Genomic DNA, 23,373 nt, shown 5'->3' on the forward strand with positions numbered 1-23,373 from the left:
GGCAGAAAGCTTGTTTTCTGCTTCTCCAGAGGGCAGGACCTGAATGAATGGACTCAGGTGGTGAGACATCAGGCAGAACTTTCTGAGGGTAAGAGGAGTCTGGCAGTAGAAGGGTCTCCCTCAAGAGGTGGCAGACTCGCTTTCATCAGAGGTGGGCACCTGTCAGGGATTATGTAGCCATGGTTCCTCCATTGCAGGGAGTCGTCTGGATGGCCCTTGGGGGTCCCTCCCCACTCTAAAATTCTATGATTCTAGGACCCTTTATCTGACTTGGTACAGGGCATCGTCCTGTGTCCATGTAAGTTCCTATGAAATGGATCCAATAATGGGGAGGGGGCCCCGGGGGTCCTCTTCAGATGGACCTTCCCCAATAGCAGAAGGACAAACGGGGCTGATGTTCCATCACCCACTCAGCTGCTTGAATAAGAATAAGAATAAGAATTTATGATTTTTACCCCACCCATCTGGCTGGGTTTCCCCAGCCACTTTGGGCGGCTTCCAACAGAACATTAAAAACATAATAAAAACATAATCAAACTTTTAAAAACATTTAACCTTTAGATGCCGGCTGAAAACTTTTCCATGCTGCCAGGTTTATGCAGACAATAACAAAACCTCTTCTTGGAACAGGTGATTCATTTGAGTCTTTGCGTGGTCTTTATTGTATACCTGTGTGTTGTTAACTGTGTCATTGTTGTTTTACCAACAGCAGCACACAGATAAATAAATATGTTGGGGTGGGGGCACTGGTGGTGCTCTAGGGGTCCCTGATTCCAAGGTGTGTGCATTTGCAGTGGGGGGGGGGTCAGCTCTCAAAAGTTGTGCCCAGTGACCCCAGTCAGGCCAGGATCTTCTGGAACAACCTCCCAGCTAAGGCTCAGGCTGCTCCCAACCTGCCACAGTCCACAGCCCCCCTCCTTGCGCTGCCACCACCCCCCAAACTTGGGAGAGATGAGGTTCTGGCCACAAGGGGTTAATGCCAGGAGCAGAGCGGAGTAATTGGGAGTTAATACGGTCCTGTGTTTTTTATTACACTCAGTGCATTAAATTGATAGCCTGTTACCAAAGGCCACGAGTGTCACCTCTCAACAAGATGAAATCTATGTAGCCCATGGACAGCAGAAACAGCAAGATTTATAAAGGTCTCCATAAAATTAACATTTGGAAGGGAAGGGAAGGGGGGGCAGGGCAGCTGTCTCTGGAGATGGGAGACCCCCCCCCAGCCTCCCTCCCTCCCAGCAGCTGGAACTGCAGAAATGGGGAAGGGGGAGCAGCCTGGTGCAATGGATCCAGCACCCAAACTGGGCAAGGCTGGACCAGTCTCCTTTCTGACCCCACTCCCCTTAACTCCTGCTTTTCAGAAGACAAAAGGAGGCCGTGACTTGGCCAGGCCTGGAAAGAGGTGCAGGGGCTGGCAAATGGCTTTAAGGCCCAAAGGACCCCCTTTCTTTCCCTCCAGAATCTGAGGACCAGCTGAGGGTGGGGGGGCAGGAAGGTGTCTAACAGTGTGGGGTGGCCTCAGGCCTTCCCCCCACAGCTTAGCCCTGTGGCGGATGCAGGAGGGGCCAGGCTTGCAGGAGGGGGGGCCATTTGCCAAGCTCAGGGTGAAAAGTGCCCCCTGCACCAGCTGCCCACTTGGGGCGGGCATGGGCATGCATGCCCCTCCCGGCACCTCTTGATTCACCCCCCACCCCCACCCCTGGCTACCTTAGGCACCCCCAGCCTGGCTGCAGCAGCAGAGACACACACACACCTCAGCCTGGAACTGCTCCTGCTCGCTGGATTGTCACAATTAAGACAATGAAATATTTAGACAGGAATAAATAACGAGGCAAGGGCTGGTAATGAGGGGAGGCCGCCCAGGCCTGACGAGGTGTAAATCAGGACTCCCTCCCTCCCTCCTCCTGCTGCTGCTGCTGCTGCTGCTGCTGCAATTAGTTATTTCTGCACCCAAGAAAGGCTTCCAGGTCTTACTCTGCCCCCTCTCCTGGGACTGGCACCAGGAAGAGTTTGGGGCGGGCAGGGGGCCTCTGGCACTAACTGCCCTGCTGTGGCCACATCCCCACAAGTGTCTCCAGACCTGGCATGGGGTTCCCTAAAAGGACCCTGGCTACTTCCATTCTGGAAAGAAAACCTTGCATGGAATCGTAGAATCACAGAGCTGCCAGGGACCCCCAAGGGTCATCGGGTCCAACCCCCAGTCATGCAGGACCCACAACTCAATAATCCCCGAAAAGGAGCCAGCCAACCTTTGTTTGAAAAACTTCCCTATTTTCACTGCCTCTTCATGATTGCAGGTCCTTGGTGCTCCCTTTCCTTTGCACCCACCCAGGTCAGGCCCCGGAGAGCTGCCCTCTCAGCGTGCCCACCTCCCCACCTGGCACTCTTGCTCACCCCCAGCTCTGGTGGAGGAGGAGGCCCGCTCCGTCCTGGGGGAGCCAAGGGAGGGGTTGCCCCTGGTCCAAATGGCCTCTTGGCACCTGAAGGCTGGAGGGCTGCCTAGAACCCAAAGGAGAAAATGTCCTGGAAGGCCTGTAAATGCCGCTTTGGTCATCAAGATAACCCTGAAACAAAGTGTTAGTTGCTGCAAAAATAAGTTCACACAGGTTTGTATCCCTTGACGCTTCCAAGTCTTAGTTTTGGTTCAGCTCACTGGGGAGAGGAGAGGCTTTGACACTGGCCGCCTGTCACTCTTCCCTTGACCCGAGAGATGGGGGAGAGCTGGGAAGGGGCCTCCAAGCCAGAGGAGAGCTCACTGGGCTCCTGATGCCAACTTCCTAGCTTGCTGGGTGTATAAGTAATGCTTAACATATTAGCACCTCACAGATGAGTCATGACGCCTGCCTGCTGCTTTGGCATCTGCCTGGAGTCTGTAAAGCCATCCGGTCTCTGTAGGGAGCCTTGAAAGCTCTCACCTTTCTTTCATGAAGCAACAAAAGCGGTCCTTCCCTTTTGGCCTTCCTGACACCCCTCTGGTCTCCCTGCATCCAACCACACGCTCAGACCCTCCTTTGGGCCTGCGGATCAGGACAAGGAAGAGCAAGAGCAGGCCTGGCCCAGTCCCTGCTCCCCTGCCACCCAGTGAACCTGCCATCGCACCCCCTGGTGGCAGTGAGCTGCCCAGGTCTGCTACCTTCAAGGCGCCATGCCCAGCAGAACCACATCCTGGCTAGTGGGCTCCCCCTTTGGGGGGTGTTTTCCTTGGGGGTCACGCTGACTCCATAAAGGAATAATCCAGATTTCATGGGTGCCTGGCAGCTTTAGCCAAAGTCAGGAGGAAGCGGCTGTGTTGGGCCCTCCCCTGTTGGGGCCAGAGGCCTCTGGGGGCCGCTTGCAGGGTCAGCCTAGCTGAGAAGAGGAGCCCCGACTCGCATGGGCCTCCCTTGGCCTCATCCTGCTACTGCTGCTGCTGCTGCTGCAGGGCTTCTCTGGTCTTCTTTTGTCCCTCCTGATTTTATGAATACTATGTGTATAAATAGAAAAATATTTATGTTACACATTTCTAGCTTACTTAATATAACTTGACAAACTGCTTAATTAGTAATATAAGAGCATAAAACTTTCTACAATTTCTATATACAGGGAAGAGAGATTTCCTCTTTCTTGCCCCTCCTGGGTCTCCAGTGTAGCATGAACCAGCTTCATTTTTCAATGCAGTTCTCTTTTCTTGCCTTCTCTCCCTCTTGTCAGGTTTGTAAATTGTCATAAAGGCCCTTTGGCAAACTCAAGGGGGCCACGAAGTCCTTCCTGGGGGAAGAAGGTGCTTCCAAATTTCCATTTTAATAAATAGGTTACCATTCCTTGGAATGATGCTTCTGAGATACCCAGATATTGTAACCGTGGGATCTATGAGCTGGACGGGGACCGACGTCCAGGCCCCGTGGAAAGCGGCTTCCCGGCGACGCCAGGCGGGTGGGGGGCTGGGTGCCCGGAGGGGAGGGGCCTCCGGGGGTCTCAGGACTCGGCGCCCGGCTCCGCCGCCCTTGCCTTTGGGGGGCATGGCTGGGCGGGGGCACTGGGGGGTCTCCAGGCACAGGCAGCCCGCCGTGGTCCGCCCGCCTTGCCGCAGCCTCGACGCGGCTCCGCACCGCCGCCGTAAATCACTCTCTTTGCCTTTCGCAGCAACAACTTAACGGGATTAATTTATTGCGTTCTGTCTTTAACAAACATCATTATCATATCGCCATGCAGGATTATGCAAATCCGGGGGGCGGCAACGAGCGGAGCCTCTCGCCAAAGGCACCTTCGCTCCTCGACGGGGCGGGAGGGAGACCCCCCCAAAGCACCGTGCGCTCGCTCGGCAGAGGCAAGGCGCGCCCGCGACGAGCCCCTTGTCCGCTGGCGGCCCCAGACCAGGCGCGGCTGCCCTCCCCGAGGGGCGGGCGCGGAGGGCGGCTGCCGTCGGAATCCGGCTTCCACCAGCAGGCGCGGAGCTGCAGAGACTCCCGGGCTCCGGAGGCTGGCACCGGGAAGAGGGCGTCGGGGGGGGGGGGCTCGTGGGCGCAGCGGCGTGGCGACGGCCTCGCCAGAACGGCCTTCGAAACCCTCGAGGAGCCAAGCGGACGCCGGACAGCCAGCCGAACCGCCCCTCCCTCTCCCCGCCCCGTCCAAGCAGCGGCGCCTCCCTCTTAGGCACGGGGTCGCCAAGCTCGCGGGCCGGCGGGGGCTTGCAGAGCCGCTCCCGGGGACTCCCTTTCCCCGTCTTCCCGCGGGGCTGCCAGGTTCATGGGAACCGGACAGAGCGTGGCGTCTGACCTGCTGCCTGGACTGGAGGGGGCGGCCGCCGTCTCTGCCCTCCAGGTCTCGATGCTCCCCGGGAAAGGCGGCGGCCACTGTGCGCTGTTGGCGAGGGGCACCAGCGCCATGCAAGGCCCCCCTAAATCTGGCAGGGACCCCCGTTAGAAGCCGCGCTTGGAAGCGCTCAGAGGCCTGGGGAAGAAGACCCCCGAGGGTCGTGCCCATCATCTGCAGGGCAGGCAAGACCCGATTCCCCAGCTCAGCTCCCAGCCGCCCTCTTCCAGCTGCGCTCCTAGCTGGACAGGATAGTCTCACCTCTTGTCAACTGCGCTCTAGTAACCTCCAGGCTGTGAAAGAGGAGAGCGCAAAATATGGTCTGAAGCTCAACATCAAAAAAACGAAGATCATGGCCACTGGTCCCATCACCTCCTGGCAAATAGAAGGGGAAGAAATGGAGGCAGTGAGAGATTTTATTTTCTTGGGCTCCATGATCACTGCAGATGGTGACAGCAGTCACAAAATTAAGAGACGCCTGCTCCTTGGGAGAAAGGCGATGGCAAATCTAGACAACATCTTAAAAAGTAGAGACATCACCTTACCAACAAAGGTCCGTATAGTTAAAGCCATGGTTTTCCCAGTAGTGATGTATGGAAGTGAGAGCTGGACCATAAAGAAGGCTGATGGCCGAAGAATTGATGCTTTTGAATTATGGTGCTGGAGGAGACTCTTGAGAGTCCCATGGACTGCAAGAAGATCAAACGCATCCATTCTTAAGGAAATCAGACCTGAGTGCTCACTGGAAGGACAGATCGTGAAGTTGAGGCTCCAATACTTTGGCCACCTCATGAGAAGAGAAGACTCCCTGGAAAAGACCCTGATGTTGGGAAAGATGGAGGGCACAAGGAGAAGGGGACGACAGAGGATGAGATGGTGGGACAGTGTTCTCGAAGCTACCAACATGAGCCTGACCAAACTGCGGGAGGCGGTGGAAGACAGGAGTGCCTGGCGTGCTCTGGTCCAGGGGGTCACGAAGAGTCGGACACGACTAAACGACTAAACAACAACAAACCTCCAGGCTTGATTACTGCAACGCATTGTGCTTGGGGCTGCCTCTGAAGACTGTTCTTGGAAACTTCAGCTGCTGCAGAATTTGGCTGCCAGGCTGCTCATTGGGGCAAGACAGTGTGAGAATTTTACACCGATCCTGGTCCAACTGCATTGGCTGCCTATTAGTTTCTGGGCCCAAGGATGGAGAACTTCACCAAGCCAGAGTAGTCTATCCCATTTTCTCATGCCAGTGCAACAGGGGGCTGCTGTCCCCCCACAAGGAGCCCCAGAGCAAAGGCCACTTGCATCCTGCCATGGCTCCAGCCCGGGGGGGGGGGAGGCCTGTGCCTGGACGGGAGCCAGACCCCTCTCCTCTGCGCCCTTGCGCCCAGGCACCTGGTGCCGACGTTTGTCATTCCCTAAATGCCAGCGCTGTAGGTAAGGCTGCTGAAGGAGCCACCGGAATGAAGTCTCCTTGCTGCTTTTTATTGCAGGATCACTGCTTGGATTTATGAGGCCTGAGTGAGTCTCATTTCTCTGGCAAGGCAGAGGGAGTAATTAACTATTAATAAAAGTATTACCAAGCTCCCCACAGGGGCTGCTTAATTCATGGGGCAGGAAAGGGCAGTGCAAGGCGGCTGCCTCTGCAGCGACCGACTGCCTTAGCACCAGCCTTGCTGGCTGCCAGAGAAGAGGACCAGGTAGCATCTCTTGCTCGGAAACTGGCAGGCGAGGGCACTGCAGCTGTGGCCCTCAGCAGCTGGGGAGGCAAAGCCTTCTCTCTGCCACTTGAAGGAGGTGCCAGGGAGGGAGACGCCTGCCTTGAGCCCATGGGGGGCCCAGGGCCAAGTGCCAGGCTGACCCAGGCCCCAGAGACTGTCTGGCCTCAGGCAGGCAGCCTCCATCTGCCTCACAGCCCTCCCCCCCCCCCAGTGGAGGTAGGAAGCCTGGTCTGCCTTCACAGCAGCGCTGGAAGGGTTGCTGAAATGATGGCATGGAACACACCTGGAATACCTAAGAGGAAATGCTCTGTAAAGACGAAGTCTTATCCCTGGGGAAATGATGGAGTTCCTCCGACAGCGACTCTGGCAGACAACTTGTGCTCCCAAGTATATTAATGGCAACTGCCAGCTGAGGCACAATTGGTTGTGTCAACTGGCTGTGGGAGCAGCACAGGGAGACCCAGGATGAAACGCCAGCCCCCTCCTAGGCCTGAGTCACTAGAGGCCGGATTCCTCAAGGCCTGCCCCCTTCCTTCCATGACCCCACACATCACAACCTGCTCTCTGACAGCTCCTGGTGCTCACTTAGCCCCTGAAGGAAGCCCACCTTGTGCTTTCTGCGGTTTTAGAAGAACAAAATCTGAGTTTCCACATCTCTGGCCGAATGCCTTTGTTCACTTTTAAGACCGTGATGTGGGCACCAGTCACAAAACGGCCACCATGTGAGCATGGCATCACACATTTAGAGAGAGCAGTCACTGTGGCTTCCTCCTCAACCTCAGGTTCCCATGAGAAGTCAGCTGTGTCTGCTGGTTGATGTTAATTTCTGTGCTCCCCCTCCCCCCCCACTGGTGGTGTTGCTGGCTAACAATAGGGAGCATTTCTCAGCACCAGCAAAAATGTACCAGGTGCCCATGCAAAACTCTCTCATGCACATGGACACCCGACACACACATGCATTGCTCACCTCCCACCACAAATGCATCTCCCCCCCCCCTCTGCCCAAATGCATCTCTTGCAGACCAGACCACACACAGTCTCTCCTCCCCTCACAAAGCCCAACTCTCCCTCTCTCACATATATGGGCATCCATTTTTCTGGGGGGAGGAAACCCTGAAAGGAAGAAGGCGAATTTCTCTCTCACACACACAAAACAATTGCTGTCCATATCTGTTGCCTCATATCTTTCGAAAGATGCTTTGACCTTACATTTTTTTTAAAAAATGAAAGCTGTGAATCTAGGAATTCAAGTTTATCCCAGGGGCACCAAAGCAGCCCTGTGCTCCTGGGCACTGGGTTGGCACCCCCTGCCATGATGGCTGCAGAGGAGAGGAGCCCAGGTCTGGGGCTCGAACGTATCCCTCCAGGCATGGGTGTAGCCGGGGGAGGTGGGTAATCAAGTAAATCAATAAAAATAATTAACGGGGGTTCTGCCCCCACCCCCAATATAAAGCCTGCCCCACTAACATAAATCCTGGCTATGCCCCCAGGCCTCCCCACTTCAAACTACACCCCTCCTTGGCACCGTCCTTGAGTGTTTTGGTTCTTGACCCCGAGAGAACGCCTCTTCCTTGCCTAATGAAACAGGGTGCAAGGGGCGCAAGAGTCTGTGGAGAAGGGTCCCATTCACACCAGCCACTCCATAGACATCTTTGCCTGTGGCTCCACCCACCACTGGCCAAGTCCCAGCAGCCAGCAAGGCCAATGGTCAGGGATGATGGGAGGTGGAGCCCAACAACTCCCAGAGGGCATTCGTCTTGCTTGTTTCCCATACTACACATTAGTAGAGGGGCAACTAATGCACAGAGCATGGAAAACAAGCAAGAAAAATTGGTGTGTTTAATACAGGATGGCAAATATGACCTGGTAGGGACTACTGAAACCTGGTGGGATGAGAGACATGGCTTGAATTTGGAACTGAGGGGTATGATCTGTTCAAAAGGAATAGACCAAGCAAGGGGGAGGAGCAGCACTGTATGTGAAGGACGTGTAATAATAGTAATTTATTTATACCCCCAGCCACTCTGGGTGGCTCCCAATTGAATATTAAAAACACAATACAGCACTAAACATTAAAAACTTCCCTAAACAGGGCTGCCTTCAGATGTCTCTTGAAAGTAGGATAGTTGCAGAGTATCTGAGCAGCAGGGACCAGGGAATGTGAGAGCTGCTGCCAAGGTGCTCCTGCCTTGCTGCCTGTGGACCTTCCTGTTGCAGCACCTGGCTGACCACTGTGCGAGAACAGGACAGGTGAGGGGCCCTCCACCTTTGGCCTGATCCAGGAGGGGATCTTTGGTTTTACACCTTGAGTGGCAGCTGCCTCTTCACCCTTCTCCAGCAGCCCTCAGCAGGGGCAGGGGGCAAATGCCAGGGGCCATCGGAGTGGGACTTCCCAGCGCCCCCTGGAAACGGCTCCACAGCTTGGAGCCCAGGAGGAACCTGCAGAACACAGCAGGACCCGCTGCCTAGGAAGGAGAGGATTCAGAGGCCCTGCTGCCCCCCCCCCAGACCCCCCAACCCAGGCCCTCCAAGCTGCTGAGGTTTTCATTTGGCAGCTGCAGGCCAAACGCATGCAGGAGGAAGCAGCAGCCCAGCAGACGGGCGCCTGGCACAGCAGCGCCACCTGCTGCCCGCTTCCTGAGTGTGGCCAAAGCCACTGGGGCGGCAGGAAAGAAAACACCTGTCTCTTCCTGCCCACTCCCCAAGATGGTGTGCTTGGTCGTCCGGGTTCCCGTCACAGGAGACAGACACTTTCATCCCACCATGAATCAGAGTTTTCTTATGCTTCAAAGGCTGCTGTGGCAAAGTCTGTCGCTGCTAAGGCAGCCTCGCCTGAAGGTGCCCTTCTTCCTCTGGGCCCCTTCAGACTGGCAACTCGGCGTTGCTTCAGTTCTCAGGCTGAGGAAGGGCAGAGGGCGAGAGACCTCCTTCCCCTCCCCCACCACCAATGCCCAAAGGCAGCTGCCTCCTCCCTCCTCCCCATCCTTCTTCCCAGGGAAGAGGCCCTAAGGCCGTTCCTCCTGCTGCTCTCTGCAGTGGTTTCTCTGCTGCTGCACCATCTACAGTATCTTGAGGTGGGATAGATGATTTTATGGCTGATTTCCACTCTCCCTTGCTTTTGGCAACTCCCCCCCCCCCCGCCATTTCTATTCCCACGGTCACTTCCAGCTTATGCAAAGGATCCTTCCCATGTTGAGATACCCTGCACAGAGAGGGGGCCTTCTTCAGTATGGCTCCTCCAGAACCAATGCAAGCACACAGCAACACCCCTGGCCTCCCACAGCGTTGCCATGGAGCAGTGGCTGGCCCCTGGCCACTCCAGTCGTGCCCAGCATGGAGGAGGAAAGGGCTGACAGGCCGAACTCTGGGGCATCTCCCAATTCCCTCCTGTATGTGGAGCTTGGTTGGGGCAGAGCACCTGGGGGCCAAGAAGCCCCCCTCCTCAGCAGGGGGCAGGGGCAGAGCTCAGCACAGCACAGGCGGGTCCCAGACAGCCACAGCAGCCGAGGTCCTTGGGACTGAGAGGTGAGGCTGTATGGGGGGGGGGTGCAAGGACACGGCTCCTTGGCAGGTCCAGATCTGTGGCCTGACGCCGCAGAACACCTTCCCCTCCAGGCGAAGGAGAACATGGGTGTCTTTCTTCACAATCACACCTTTTCCAAAAGACTGCAGATTCAACAACTTATACTAAAAACATTTAAGACACACAGACAATTACACTTCCTTTGTTAAGAAGTTTATAGGGTGTCTTTGGATGCTTGGAAGCAGCTGTGCATTTTTGTGGAATGTACATTTCAGGCTCCCCCCGCCAGAATATTCTGCTCTTGGGATTCTCCCTGGCAGCTTTGGGGATTCTCTGCATCTCTGCCACGGCTGCTCTTCAACTAAACACAATTGCCCACGTGCCTTGTCTTGAAGGGCAGTTGTAGCTGCATCTCAAAGTAAGAGCACTGACCGCAAATTAGGAAAAGGGCAGGCAAGGAGGCAGTTCAGTTCACGGGGGCTTAGAGCAGGCGAGGAGCAAGACAAGAGCAAATTGTCCCTGCAAATCAAAGGCCAGGCAGACAATGGGCCGAGGAGGACAAAGCCTTTTGCTCAGGGCATCAGGCAGGCAAGGGCCAGCCAGGCCTGACCCTGACCCTCCTCAGCCGCGGAATGAAGGTCACTCACTTAACACCAGTGGGGAATTCAAGAATCTTAACAAGCTCAGCAAAGAGGCAACTCTCCTCTCTTGCAGAAACTCCACTTCCCACCAAACGTTCCCAAGATATGAGGCATATTCAGCAGCCGTGGAAGGAAAGGACAGGCCCTCTCCTGGAAGGGCAACTGCTTGAACAGGAAGCAGCGAGGAGGAATGAACATCCTTGCATTCCTGCAAGGCAGGAAATAAATAAAATTTTTTATTATTATTATGAGAGAGGCTCCATGCAGGGAACCATGATTTTTAATGACAGGTAGGTCTGCCGTGTTGGTCTGCCGTAGTCAAAACAAAATAAAAAAATTCCTTCCTGTAGCACCTTAGAGACCAACCAAGTTGGTTACTGGTATGAGCTTTTGTTTCTGGAAGGATTTTTTTTATCACGATTTTTAACTTGATCATAAAGGATCCAAAGCAAAGGATCAGCAGAGAGCTGGTCCAGTTTGTGGACAACATCACAGTATTGAGAATGGTGGGGGGAAATGGACAGCCAAGGGACCCCCAGGGTTCCCCTCCTGCCACCAAGCCAGCCAGGTGACAAAATGGCAAATGTGGTTCAATGTGATTGTACATCCTCCGAGTGACGGGTGAGGAAAGGGATCTTGGGGCTGCAGTGGGGAGCTGGAAATGTCAAGTGAATGCACAGCAGCTGTGAAGGTGTCAAATCCAACATTAGGGATCAAAAGCAAAGCCGCCTACAGGATTCCAAGTGTGATCCTGTCATAGATTTCCATAAGGGTAGTCGGGTCATCTCATTTTCCTTATGAAAATTTATGGTGGCTAAATATGGGATACAGTCTGGTTCTGCTCACTTCGTCTCCAGAAGAAGCACAACAGAGCTAGAAAAATCTCTAGAAAACGGAGGGCAAAATGTTCAAGGGTGGAAAAGCAACCAACCAACAGCTCCCCCCCCCCCCAGATTAAAGGGCTGGAGCAGCTGCCCTTTGAGGAAAGGTTGCAACAGGCTGAGGTTAGAAAATGGAAACATGATGGGTGAAACTGGGCAAAATGAGCAAGGTTTTCCTCCCTCTCCTGCTACTAGAACCCAAGGAGGGTCACCAAGGAAGAGGGAGATTTGGGATGGGGAGAGAAGGAGGCCCTTCTTCACACGGTGAAGAGTTAAACTCTGGGATTTGCTCCCAGGAGAGGCAGTGATGGCCACCAGCTCAGCTGGCTTTAGCCGGGGATAGAGTCACAGAGGCAGAGTGGCTGCAAGTGACGACTGGACAGAGCGCGACTCCATGCCGCCTCCAGAAATCAGGGTGGGGAGAGCCCTGCTGCCACACTCAGTCCTCCTTGGGGGTCTCCCTTGGGGGCATCTGACCGGCCACTCTGGGAGGCCAGAGGCCGGGCTGGATGGACCCGCTTTGGTCCAACTAAAACCACAAGCACCACCATTACATCTGAATGGATGGCACAGCTGCATTTCAGAATACCATGCACACCTCTGAATGGTGATAGCGGCTGCCAGCACCACCCTGTGTCCTTCTGGCAAGCTGCCCAGGGCCATTCTGAGCAGCCACAGCTGGGGGTGAGGGGAACTGGCAAGGCGGCTGCCACATTCTTCCCCAAGGCTGCGATCCGAGACATGCTTGCTTGCAAATCCGGATGACTTCCATGGGACTTACTTCCAAGCAAGGGTGAAGAGGGTTCAGGAGACTGAAATGCTACTCTCCAGAGCCCAGAGATGGGCAGTGGAAACTCCCAAACCGGCCTCCCATGTCCTCAAGATGTCAGCAGTAAGGGAGCCTCATGCCAAGCACAGAGGTGAGCAGCGAGGGCTCCTCTTCACCCAGGCAGCCTGACTGGTCCAGGCATTCTGCATTCAGGACTCCAGCTCCCAGCCTGCTTTCCGCAAGGCTACCTTCTGGTCCTATGCCCAACTCTCTCTCTGCCCACACCCTGCCCAAGTTCGTGGCGGGTTTCTACTGCTTCCTCCAGTAGCTGGAGCTCTGAGTACCATCTCAGAAGTGCCTAGTTCTGAGACCACCGTGATGCCCACCCCCTCCAAACTCCAGGGACTGCTGCAAACCCAGAGCCTCTTGGCTGCTCTCTGGCCTCAGCCCACTTTGGTCCCAACACTTTGGTCTCCCCAAGCGCCAGCTGGTCCTCCAAGCCCCACAGCCTTTTCGCTTCTTAACACATTCACGTGGCACTGCCTCCGACCCCGAGGGGCACGCAGGCCAGAGGGCACAAAGAGGGGCGCAGAAAGGAGGCACCCAATGTCGCCATCCATGAAGGCCCACAGGATGGCACCATCAGTCGCACTTTACAGCCTCCCCCAAGCTCCCTCTCTGAGCCACGGAGACCCAACGCAGCACCTGCACCCGCCCAGCTTCCTGAGGCTCCCCCACCCCCGAGATCTGTCCATAACACCAGGGCCCAAGTGCTTCAGCCTCTTCCCTTCGGAGGGGTCCTGAGCCCCCCCCCCATTTGAAGCCCTCCGGGGTGGCAGGCTCCCCCTGCCTTGGGCTCTCTTGGCTGAGCTGCTGGCGTGTTTCAGCGCTGGGGGAATCCCGCAGGGTCCTCTTCCTCCTGGTGGTGGAGCAGCAGCAACTCCAAGTCCGGACTGGAGCAAGACTCCTTGGGCTGCCTGGCGCCCTTTTGCCCTGCGCAGAGAAGGAGGCACTGGTCGGCCGGCCCCCAACAGGCAGCAGGGCTTCTCCGGCCCCCACCCCAAACCTTGGCTGCGCAGGAAGCCCAAGACCCCACCACCCCCAGCATTACCTGTGGCACTGAGAGCCTTCAGCGCAACGTGGAGAGAGAGCCCCAGGAGGCAGACGACAAAGCCCAGCCAGTTCAAGAGGCTCAGGCGGTCTCCCATGAGGTGTGTGGCCAGCAGAAGAGTGCAGACCTCCTGAGGACAAGAGCAGGGGCGAGTCACAGCCGCCAGGAGCCGAACGAAAGTCTCATTTTGGGAAGGGGGTGGACTGAGTCTTTGTCCTTGGGGCACAGAAGCCCCTCAGGCCTCCCTGGGACAAAGGGAAGACCCCCACCCCAAAGACTCATGGGCTCCCACCCAGGGCCAAGCAAGAGGCGACAGGCTGGGCAAGGAAGGGCCAGAGGAGGAAAGGCCACCCAATACCTTGAAAATGCCAGAGATGGACAAGGTGAGGCTGGAGGTTTTCGACACCAGGAGGAACTCGGAGAAGCCCAGCCCAAAGGCCAGCAGCCCCCCCAGGGCCAGCTTGCCCAAGAGGCCCAGCAGACGGTCCACCTCGTGGAAACGGAAGAGCTTCTCTGACGCAGACAAGGGCAGGCCTGGGAGGAGGAAGGGGGGAGAGAGAGAGAGGGCTCAGGAAGCAAGTGCCGTGGGCTGGACTTCCAAGGGAGGGTGCTCAGCCCTAGGGGCCCTCAGGGCTGCTCCTGCCGAGCCAGGGGCCCAGGGAAGCTCAGCCCTGTTCTGGAGAGGCCAACCCACCTTTGAGCAGGCAGAAACTCAGCAACAGATGTTGAATGGTTTATTTAAATGTAAAGGTTCATCATTGTTCCACTCGATGTGTATGTCTTTAAGGGGCCAGAGCAAGATAACGAGACCCAGCTTTACAGGTGTGAAACGTAGCAGGTGCTGCTGAGTTGTATTTGATTAAGGTGTGTCAGCATCTGGGTGTAGTATATAAGGAGCAGCACCTAGCTCTCCCATTACCCTGGGAGATGGGTTGGGGGTTGGGTCTGGTTTGGTTGTTAATGTATTTAGTGTAAAAGGAGTTTTTGTTTTTCTTATTAAAACCTTGTTTAAGTTATTTTTGAGTCCTTTTCATTTTTAATGCATGGTCTCCCCAGCAAGCTCTCTGCAGCGCTACCATACTGCAAAAAGCCAACATCTTTGGTTATGGGCCCAGCTGCTGAGTGGATGACTGCATATTTTTGGACTCTGAGAAAGGTTTGAAAACTCCTTCTCCTGTTAGCATAGTTCTGTGGGTCTGGAAGAGTTCCAGAATGGTTGACCGGGTTCCTGAAGCTGAGAAGGCTCTGGTCTTCCCACAGCTAACAGATGAGAACTATAGTTTATGGTCTTTTCGGGTGGAGGTGCTTTTGACCTCTAGAGAAGTATGGACCTATGTAACTGATGACCCTCCTGACCCTGTAACTAATGCTTGGTCGAAAGGAGATGCAAAAGCCAGGGCGATAATTAATTTGGCAGTCAGCGACCAGCAAGTAGTCTATATAAGAAATAAGAAAACTGCCAAAGAAATGTGGGACAGTCTTGCAGCAGTGCATGTTAGAAAAGAGTCAGCATCTGCATTGACGTTTTTCAAGCAGTTGTACCAGACGAAGTTGCAGCCTGGTGGTGATTTGGCAGCACACTTGAGACGTCTGGAGGCAATACGCGGGGAATTAATTCGAAGGGACATGGAGATACCTGATATTCAGTATGTTTTTATCATCCTTTGTTCCCTTAATGAGGACTTTGATGGTGTAGCTAGCCAGATATCTGCTGTTCCACCAGCACAATTAACTGTGGAAGGGTTGACGGCAAGATTAATGGGAGAGTTGGACAGAAGGGAGGCTTGTGCCATAAGCACTCCTATTTCCAGAAGTAATGAGGAACGCCATATGCAAACTTGTGGTGATACGACTGCATTTAAAGCTGCAAAGCGTTGTTGGTTCTGCAATAAGCAAGGACATTTTGCAAAAGACTGCAGCGCCAAAAGAAAGCAAAGTACTCCCAAGCCTGTTTCTGTTAGTCAGTCACGGTTGTCATCTCAGCAGCAAACATCGCACTGTAAAGACAGAAACGAGCCGCGAGCTTTTCATGCTCGGACAACAGATCGTAAAAGAATTAAAGATGCCAAGTGGAAGTCTTTTATTATTGACTCAGGAGCATCTCAGCACGTTTGCAATGATCGAAGCTTGTTTATTTCTTTCGAAGAGGAAATTGGTAATGTACATTTAGCCAATTCACAAGTCTTGCAGTCGCTTGGCAGGGGTACCGTTAAACTTGACTCTTTAAACATTACAATAGCGAACTGCATTTACTGCCTGTCAGTGGACAATCTATTATCAGTAAGGTGTTTTGCTCGTCAAGGCATAACTGTGCGTTTCTTAAAGTCAATGTGTGAGTTTTTTGAGGGGAACAAACGTTTATTGTATGCCCAGGAATCTGATGGTTTATATAGACTGTATTTTCGCACCTGCTCACAATCTCCTATAAATTGCAGAGCAGCACAGTCAAGCCAGGGGTTGAGGAATGTAAGGCCTCATTCCAGGTGTGTCCACGAGGCACACAGAATTCTGGGACACCTGAATTTTGCTGATGTAATTAAGACAAAGAATATTGTTAATGGCCTCAACTTAAAACCATGTAAATTCTTTATGCAATGTCTATCCTGTTGCAAGAATAAGATTAAGGTTGCACGCAAGGGTAGGTGCTCAGATAGGAAAGTAACTGAACCATTTGAGCGTGTACATTGTGATTTAGTTGGGCCACTCCCACCATCATTAGGAGGTTCTAAGTACTGGCTTACTCTGATAGACCAGTATAGTAGATACTGTTGGACTTATGCAATAGCTGAGAAGTCCCAAGCATTTGAAAAGTATAAAGTTTTTTGCAACTGGGTAAAAATGCACTTTAACAAACCAATTAAGAACCTGTTTTCTGACCGGGGTGGGGAATTTGTTTCTGAGGATTTTGAGAAATTCCTGGAAGCGCAGGGGACTACTCATGAGTTATCTTGCCCCCAAAGTCCCTGGCAAAATGGGCTTGTTGAAGTTGTGCAGCGTGACCTGCAGGCAGGGGTTAAAACGTATCTGCATGATGCTAATCTGCCCAAAGACTTTTGGGCTGAAGCACTTAATGCGTTTTGTTATGTTAGAAATCGCAGTTATCATTCTGGTTTAGATGTCACCCCCTATGAGAAGCTGTTTAAAAAACGCCCTAATCTGAAATACCTACGCATTTGGGGTTCAGATGTAATTATGCATTATCCCGCTAAGCAGAAATTGGGTGAACGTAGTGTCCAGGGAAAATTAATGGGCTACCAGCAGGGGGCGTACAGAATTTACATACCAGCAACTGGCAAATTTCATATAACCAGAAGCATGATACAAACTGTAAATTGGAATGGAGTTGCTGTCTTCCAAGATACTGATGGTATAGATAATACTGAGGAAGAAGAGAAAGAAGCAGCAGCAGGAAATGGTGCTTCTGAATTAATGGGAAAAGACAAAAAGCCTGTTGAATCTGATAATTTGTTTGATGATTTAAAGTCACAGGCACCCGAGGGGAGGTTAGATTCTCTTGAGTTTTCTGACCGTGAGCTTAGCCTACAGGCACCTCTTCAGTCTGACAATGATGATTTACAACCTGAAACTAGTAGTTCATTTAGTCCTATTAAGTCTGAGGAGTCTGACTCTCCTTCTGGACTGAGACGTTCAGATAGAAAGAGACAGAAGCCACAACGTTTTGCAGATGAACATTTTAATACTGTGTATGCCAATAAGGCAGTTTTTGAGCCAAAAAGCTACAATGATGTTCAGAATTTACCTAAGCACCAAGCTGCAAATTGGTATAAAGCTATGAACTCCGAGATAGCTTCTTTAAAAAGAGCATAACACTTGGTCTCTTGTACCACAAACCCCAGATATGAGACTTATTGATTCAAAATGGGTTTATAGAGTTAAAATGAATGACAAAAATGAAGTTGTAAGGTACAAAGCAAGATTAGTTGCTAGGGGTTTTCAACAAATTCCAGGCAAAGATTATGATTTGTGTTACTCACCAAGCGTAAAATATGAAACAGTTAAGCTTTTGTTAAAAGATGCATCACAACGTGGACATTCTGTTTATCACCTAGATATAAAAACTGCATATTTGTTTGCAGATTTAAAAGAACAAATTTTTATGCATGTTCCTGAAGGCATAGATGCCGCTGAAGGTTTGGTATGCAAATTAAATAAATCCCTTTATGGTCTGCACCAGAGTGGAAGGAATTGGCACCAAACTTTAGCAAAATAATTGCTGGATATTGGTTTTTCACAAGGAAAGGCAGACGATTGTGTGTTTATAAAGGAAAGGGCAAACTCTGTAACAAAAATATGTGTGTATGTAGATGACGTATTAATTTCTACAAAAACTAAACAGGAATATGAACAGGTGGTATCACAGTTACAGAAGAAATTTGATGTGGTGGAATTAGGCATAGCTAAAAATTACTTATCCATGCAAATTGAGAAAGGCAAAAATGGATCTTTTCTGGTTCATCAAACTTCAAAAATTGATGATCTTGTTGAAATGCTATGTTTAGAAAATGCAAATGGGAAGGAAACGCCTATGGTGTGTGGTTTCACCTTTACAGGTGAAGATAAGCCATTTCCTAACAAAACTTTGTATCGTTCTGCTATAGGCAAGCTAAATTTCATTCAAAGAATCTCAAGACCAGATATAACTTATGCTTTTCACTTTCTGGCAAAATTTGTGGAAAAGCCTACTACACAATGTTTCTCTGCTCTTAAGAGAGTGGTAATGTACCTTAAACACACCAAACATTATAGGTTGCAGTTTACAACATGTATTGACAAAGGTTTTGAAATTTTCTGCGATGCATCTCATGCAGTGGAACAAAATAATTGCAGGGGTGTGTCTGGTATGGTGTTCTGTTATAACGGTTGTCCATTTGAATGGAAGTCCCAGACACAAACCATTATTTGTCTCTCCACAACAGAGAGTGAATTATGTGCATGCGTTCAGGCCACTCGTGATGTAGAATGGTATCTGCAAGTATTTGCAGACCTACAGATGCAAGTAACACTACCAGTAAAAGTTTACCTTGATTCCCAGAGCGGACTTGCTATCCTGTGTTCAGAGACCAATACGCAGCGCACTAGAGTCTTAAGGTTACGTTTAGAATTTGTAAAGAAACTAATTACTGACGAAATGATTGTATTTGAATATGTTCCAGGTGACAATCAAATTGCGGACATTTTACTAAAGCACTTCCAAAGGTTACACACGAAAGACATGTACAAAGTATGCTTTATGTTTTTGTTCCACAATGATGAACCGCAGGGGAAATGTTGAATGGTTTCTTTAAATGTAAAGGTTCATCATTGTTCCACTCGATGTGTATGTCTTTAAGGGGCCAGAGCAAGGGCCAGAGCAAGATAACGAGACCCAGCTTTACAGCTGTGAAACGTAGCAGGTGCTGCTGAGTTGTATTTGATTAAGGTGTGTCAGCATCTGGGTGTAGTATATAAGGAGCAGCACCTAGCTCTCCCATTACCCTGGGGTTTGGGTTGGTGGTTGGGTCTGGTTTGGTTGTTAATGTATTTAGTGTAAAAGGAGTTTTTGTTTTTCTTATTAAAACCTTGTTTAAGTTATTTTTGAGTCCTTTTCATTTTTAATGCATGGTCTCCCCAGCAAGCTCTCTGCAGCGCTACCATACTGCAAAAAGCCAACAACAGATTGACAAACACTCCAAGGGTTTCTCTCCCTCCGCAACTAAGGAAAATATTCCTTGCAACTGACCAGGAAAGTTGCCTGACCACCTGCGGGGGGGGGGGGGGCTGAGGGGTCCACTATGAGCTTTTCCTACAGGAAGAGGAGCTGCTTTGGTGGCCGCAAGACTGCACTGAGGCAAACAAATAATTCCCAAGTCGAAATACAGCATTTGGGTTTCTACAGTGGTGACATTTTTGATTTTCAACGTTGATGTTTTTAAAAATTTCCTATCAACTGAGATGCTTTTGGGTGCTGCCCTGTCTTGCAGCTCCAGCTCTAAATTTGTAACTTCTGTTTGCCGAGAACTAAAGAACCAGCCCAAAGTAGCCTGACGGACGTGGCTTTTCCCCCTGATCATTGTTCTCTTCCACTAATGCACGATGCACCATCACAGGGCGCTGTCTAGCCACCTCCATTCGCTTCCCTGGGTCTATGAGCATGGATACCACCCAGCACATTCTGTCCACACCAGACAAAAGACTATTATACATTTCCCCATTTCTCCCCAGAATCTCTCCCTCCCCCCTTCTACATGACTGGAGCTATGAACGTACCAGCCAGCAGCTTTGGAGAAGGAGCCTAAAACCCTGCTTGGACCCCAGTGAATGCCCTAGAGCCGTGGTTCCCAATGGTTCCCCCCCCCCGTGGTCCCCCCCCCCGCACAGGGGGGCAATTTGAGAATGAGTTATTAACAGTTAATGGCCTTTTAAGCTTCCTCCACGTGATTAGTTCACTTTTTGAATAATAAGAATTATACATTATGTGGGGGGACCAGGATTTTAGAGATGCTCAGGTGCGGCACGACCAAAAAAAGGTTGGGAACCACTGCCCTAGAGTAAGAAACCCCCAGACAAGCACCCTTTTGGGAAACAGCTCCCCTGGGAGAAGATTTGCACCTGGATCCCCTGCTCTGCTGCTTCCCGCTCAGGTGCCATTTCTGTCCCCGCCTCACCCAGACAACTTACCCTCAAATGCAGCGAAGAGGGGGACGAGGCCCAGGAACATGGCTGGCTGCAGGTGGAACATGGTGTCTATGGGATTCTGGAGTCCTGCCAGGAGGGTGAGAAGGGGGAGCCCATCAAGGAGGATGAAACGGAGCAGGGTGTCGCCTGCCCCCCCCCCGACACCCGCCCCAGAGGGGCACATACCCAGCTCATCCTTCTGCAGAAGTATCTGTGTCAGCGTCCAGCGGATTCCGCCCAGGAAGGAGGCGCCCAGCACCATGGCAAAGCCCTCCATGTCAAACTGCGTCGCCTTGTAGGTGAAGAGGAAGAGCCCCCCCGCAATGAGCAGCACCACCAGCACCAGCGCCGCCCTCTGGTGGGAAGAAGAACAGTGCAGGTTAGCTGGTGCCCGCAGGCCCAATGATCCCCTCCCGCTCAGCCTTGGGGGGTCAGGGGCTGGGCGCTCACCGGCTCCTCCAGCTTGAAGACCAGAGAGAAGAACAAGATGAAGAGGACAGCCGAGGACTTGGTCATGGTGTAGCTGCAAGGCCAGGGAGGAAGGAGGCCGTCAGGCAGGCAGGCAAGAGAGACGGGCAGCGTCTTCACAAGACCCCACCCCATACTCACAGCGAGACGGTGATGTAGAGGAAGCTCCAGTTGCTGAGCCCCACGTCCAGGGCCGTTGACAGAGCTGAGTGGCAAAGAGAAAGAGGACCGAACAAGAGGTCAGCCTGGCTGTCTCACCCACAGCTAGTCAGCCAAGATGTGTCCAGGAAGCCCCCAAGATGAGGACAATGGCTGCAGCCCTTCTCCTTTGCCCCCAAGTGACTAGCATTCGGAGATAGACTCCCTCTGCACATGGAGGCTCCTCAGTCAGGCATCTTGACTAGCTGCTACCTTCCTCCCCTGTGACTGAGCTACTGGCCCCAACCTCCACCTCTTCCGGCAGTAAAATATGGAAGCACAAATTTTACATTCCGCATTTTTTCATGTCTTTCCTGGGTCCCTTTCCCTGTGGACTCCAAGTGTGAGGATCAGGAGGGGAAAAGAACCAACTGCTGCCCTCCACATGAGCAGGCGTATTTTCACAAACCGTGAAAGAAGGCGTGGAGAGGTGTGTCCTGCCCCTTCGCCTTGATGCTTCTGGTCCTGCCTGCCTGCTTGTGCAGAAATACAAGGCTAATGGTCTCCCCAGGGCCGGATTTAGGTTTGATAAGGCCCTAAGCTACTGAAGGTAATGGGGTCCTTTCTATGTCCAGCTGTCCTTTGTCAACAGCAAATTGTCGCTGTATTTTGTTTTGAATATATGCAAGATGGTAATTAACAGAACTAATAGGTATATCAAGCCATTTGCACATAACAAATAAGAACCTACACAACACAAAGCAAAACACTGTTGCTGTATATCAGTTTTATTTTATTTGTTTTTTATCATATGTTTTGGAAATGTACATTCCATGTTTTTTTCCTTTAATTTTTTTTGGGGGGGGGCCTAAGCTAGAGCTATGGGATGCGGGTGGCGCTGTGGGTTAAACCACAGAACCTAGGACTTGCTGATCAGAAGGTCGGCACTTCAAATCCCCACGACGGGGTGAGCTCCCGTTGCTCGGTCCCTGCTTCTGCCAACCTAGCAGTTCGAAAGCACGTCAAATTGCAAGTAGATCAATAGGTAGCGCTCCGGCGGGAAGGTAAATGGCGTTTCCGTGCGCTGCTCTGGTTCGCCAGAAGCGGCTTAGTCCTGCTGGCCACATGACCCGGAAGCTGTATGCCGGCTCCCTCGGCCAATAAAGCGAGATGAGCGCCACAACCCCAGAGTCGGCCACGACTGGACCTAAGGGTCAGGGGTCCCTTGGCCTTTCAGCTAGAGCTCGTTGAGCTGATACGTAACCCCGGGCCTGGGTCCCCCCCCCCACCCCGACTTCCCAGGAGCCGAGGGAGCGGCCTCACCTGCGGGGCCCACCTGGCGCAGGTAGGCGGCCCAGGGCAGCAGCGGCCGGGCGGGTCTGCGGGCGCAGCGGCGCGCCAGGCCCGAGAGCGCGAAGATGACCAGCAGGTGCAGCAGCGTCATGAAGAGCGGGAAGCCGAAGCTCTGCGGGGGGGGGGGGGAGGGAGAGGGGGGTGAGCCGGGGGGGAGGGGCGGGGGGGAGGGGCGCCTCTCCCTCCCTCCCCCTCCCCCTCCCTCCCCCCGCCCACCTTCATGAGCCACTTGTTGTAGAAGGTGATGCCGATGGAGAAGGCGTAGTAGAGCAGCACCAGCCCCGCCGCCAGCGCCGCCGACCCCGCGCCGACCCCCGGGGCCCGCATCCCGCCGCGCCCTCCCGACAGCCGCTTCCGGCCACAGGCCCCGCCCCTTCCCGGCCGGACGACAGAGACTCGCCGCGCCAGAGCGGCCCCTCCGCCTTCTCCGGCGGCGAAGACGAGCGCCTCCTGGCGGCGCCTGCCGTCACTGCACCCTGGGGAGGCGCCCCGCCCCTCGCTCGGCTTCCTTCCTGGAGGGCGCGGCATTCCTTGCCCCGCTTCGGGTCCAAGGAGCTCAGCCTGGTTCTCCCCCTGCTCATGTGATCCCTGCGAGGTAGGCGAGGCCGAAGCAGTCCCTGGCGCAAGGTTACTCCCCGTGGCCTTCACGGGCCGGGGGTGAATTCGAACCCAGGTCCGGACTCTGATTGCTGCCGCCCACTTGCAGGAAGGCAGCCCCGTTCAGGGAAGTTTTTAATCTATGACATATTAGTGTATTTTTGGTCTTTGTGGAAGCTGCCCAGAGTGGCTGGGGAAACGCAGCCAGATGGGCGGGGTATAAATAATAAATTATTATTACTATTATTATTATTATTATGGGCCCGTCAGGGGCTGCTGCCCCTGAGTCCCACTTGGTACTCCCATGAGGGGCACCTGGCTGGCTGGGAGGTGAGCAAGGCAGCTGTGGGGCCTGATCCCCTTGTCACTGCGCTCCAACACCCACCACCTTTCCCGGAGGCACCCAGCGGGCAGATCCAGAGCGGCCTTGAGCCTGGCATGGCTTGCTCTTGGGAAACGTCTGCAGCATCCTTGCCGCAGCAGCTCTTCCAGGGTCTCCCCAAACATCCAAGGACAGGCCCCAGGTCCAAGTGTCTCCCAGAATCCCCACCAATTAGGGGTGGGTGTCCAGGCCCCGCAAGGCATCCATGGGCCCCTGGCTGGCTAGACCTGACCCCCCTCCACTCCATAGCTGTCAATTTTCAGATTTGAAAATAAGGGATCAGCAGCCTCACCTGTCCCGGGGAGTCTTTGGGATATCTAACCTTCTGG

General features: G+C 53.0%; 2 protein-coding genes across 4 annotated transcripts in view; one reads left to right on the forward strand and one right to left on the reverse strand.

The window, feature by feature from the left end:
- The window catches only part of SNRPB (small nuclear ribonucleoprotein polypeptides B and B1), a 393,907-nt gene that overhangs the window by 350,497 nt on the left and 20,037 nt on the right, over positions 1-23,373 (forward strand). The gene's annotated exons all lie outside the window — the stretch shown is intronic.
- SLC35H1 (solute carrier family 35 member H1) lies at positions 424-22,608 on the reverse strand. 3 transcript variants are annotated; one of them, XM_028735725.2, is made up of 10 exons: positions 22,282-22,608; positions 22,036-22,177; positions 20,716-20,779; positions 20,557-20,629; positions 20,293-20,461; positions 20,110-20,193; positions 13,790-13,965; positions 13,432-13,561; positions 5,053-5,166; positions 424-3,463 (listed from the first exon to the last, which is right to left on the reverse strand). In XM_028735725.2, exons 1-10 carry the CDS (start codon positions 22,591-22,593, stop codon positions 3,390-3,392), a joined length of 1,338 nt encoding a protein of 445 aa, XP_028591558.2. In that variant the 5' UTR covers positions 22,594-22,608; the 3' UTR covers positions 424-3,389. The 3 variants fall into 3 exon arrangements, with proteins under 3 accessions (XP_028591558.2, XP_077785627.1, XP_028591559.2); XM_028735726.2 differs by lacking the exons at positions 424-3,463; positions 5,053-5,166 and adding an exon at positions 10,227-13,313; XM_077929501.1 differs by lacking the exons at positions 13,432-13,561; positions 13,790-13,965.

Source organism: Podarcis muralis, chromosome 5 (genome assembly GCF_964188315.1).
Source record: "Podarcis muralis chromosome 5, rPodMur119.hap1.1, whole genome shotgun sequence".
Classification (NCBI taxonomy): domain Eukaryota; kingdom Metazoa; phylum Chordata; class Lepidosauria; order Squamata; family Lacertidae; genus Podarcis; species Podarcis muralis.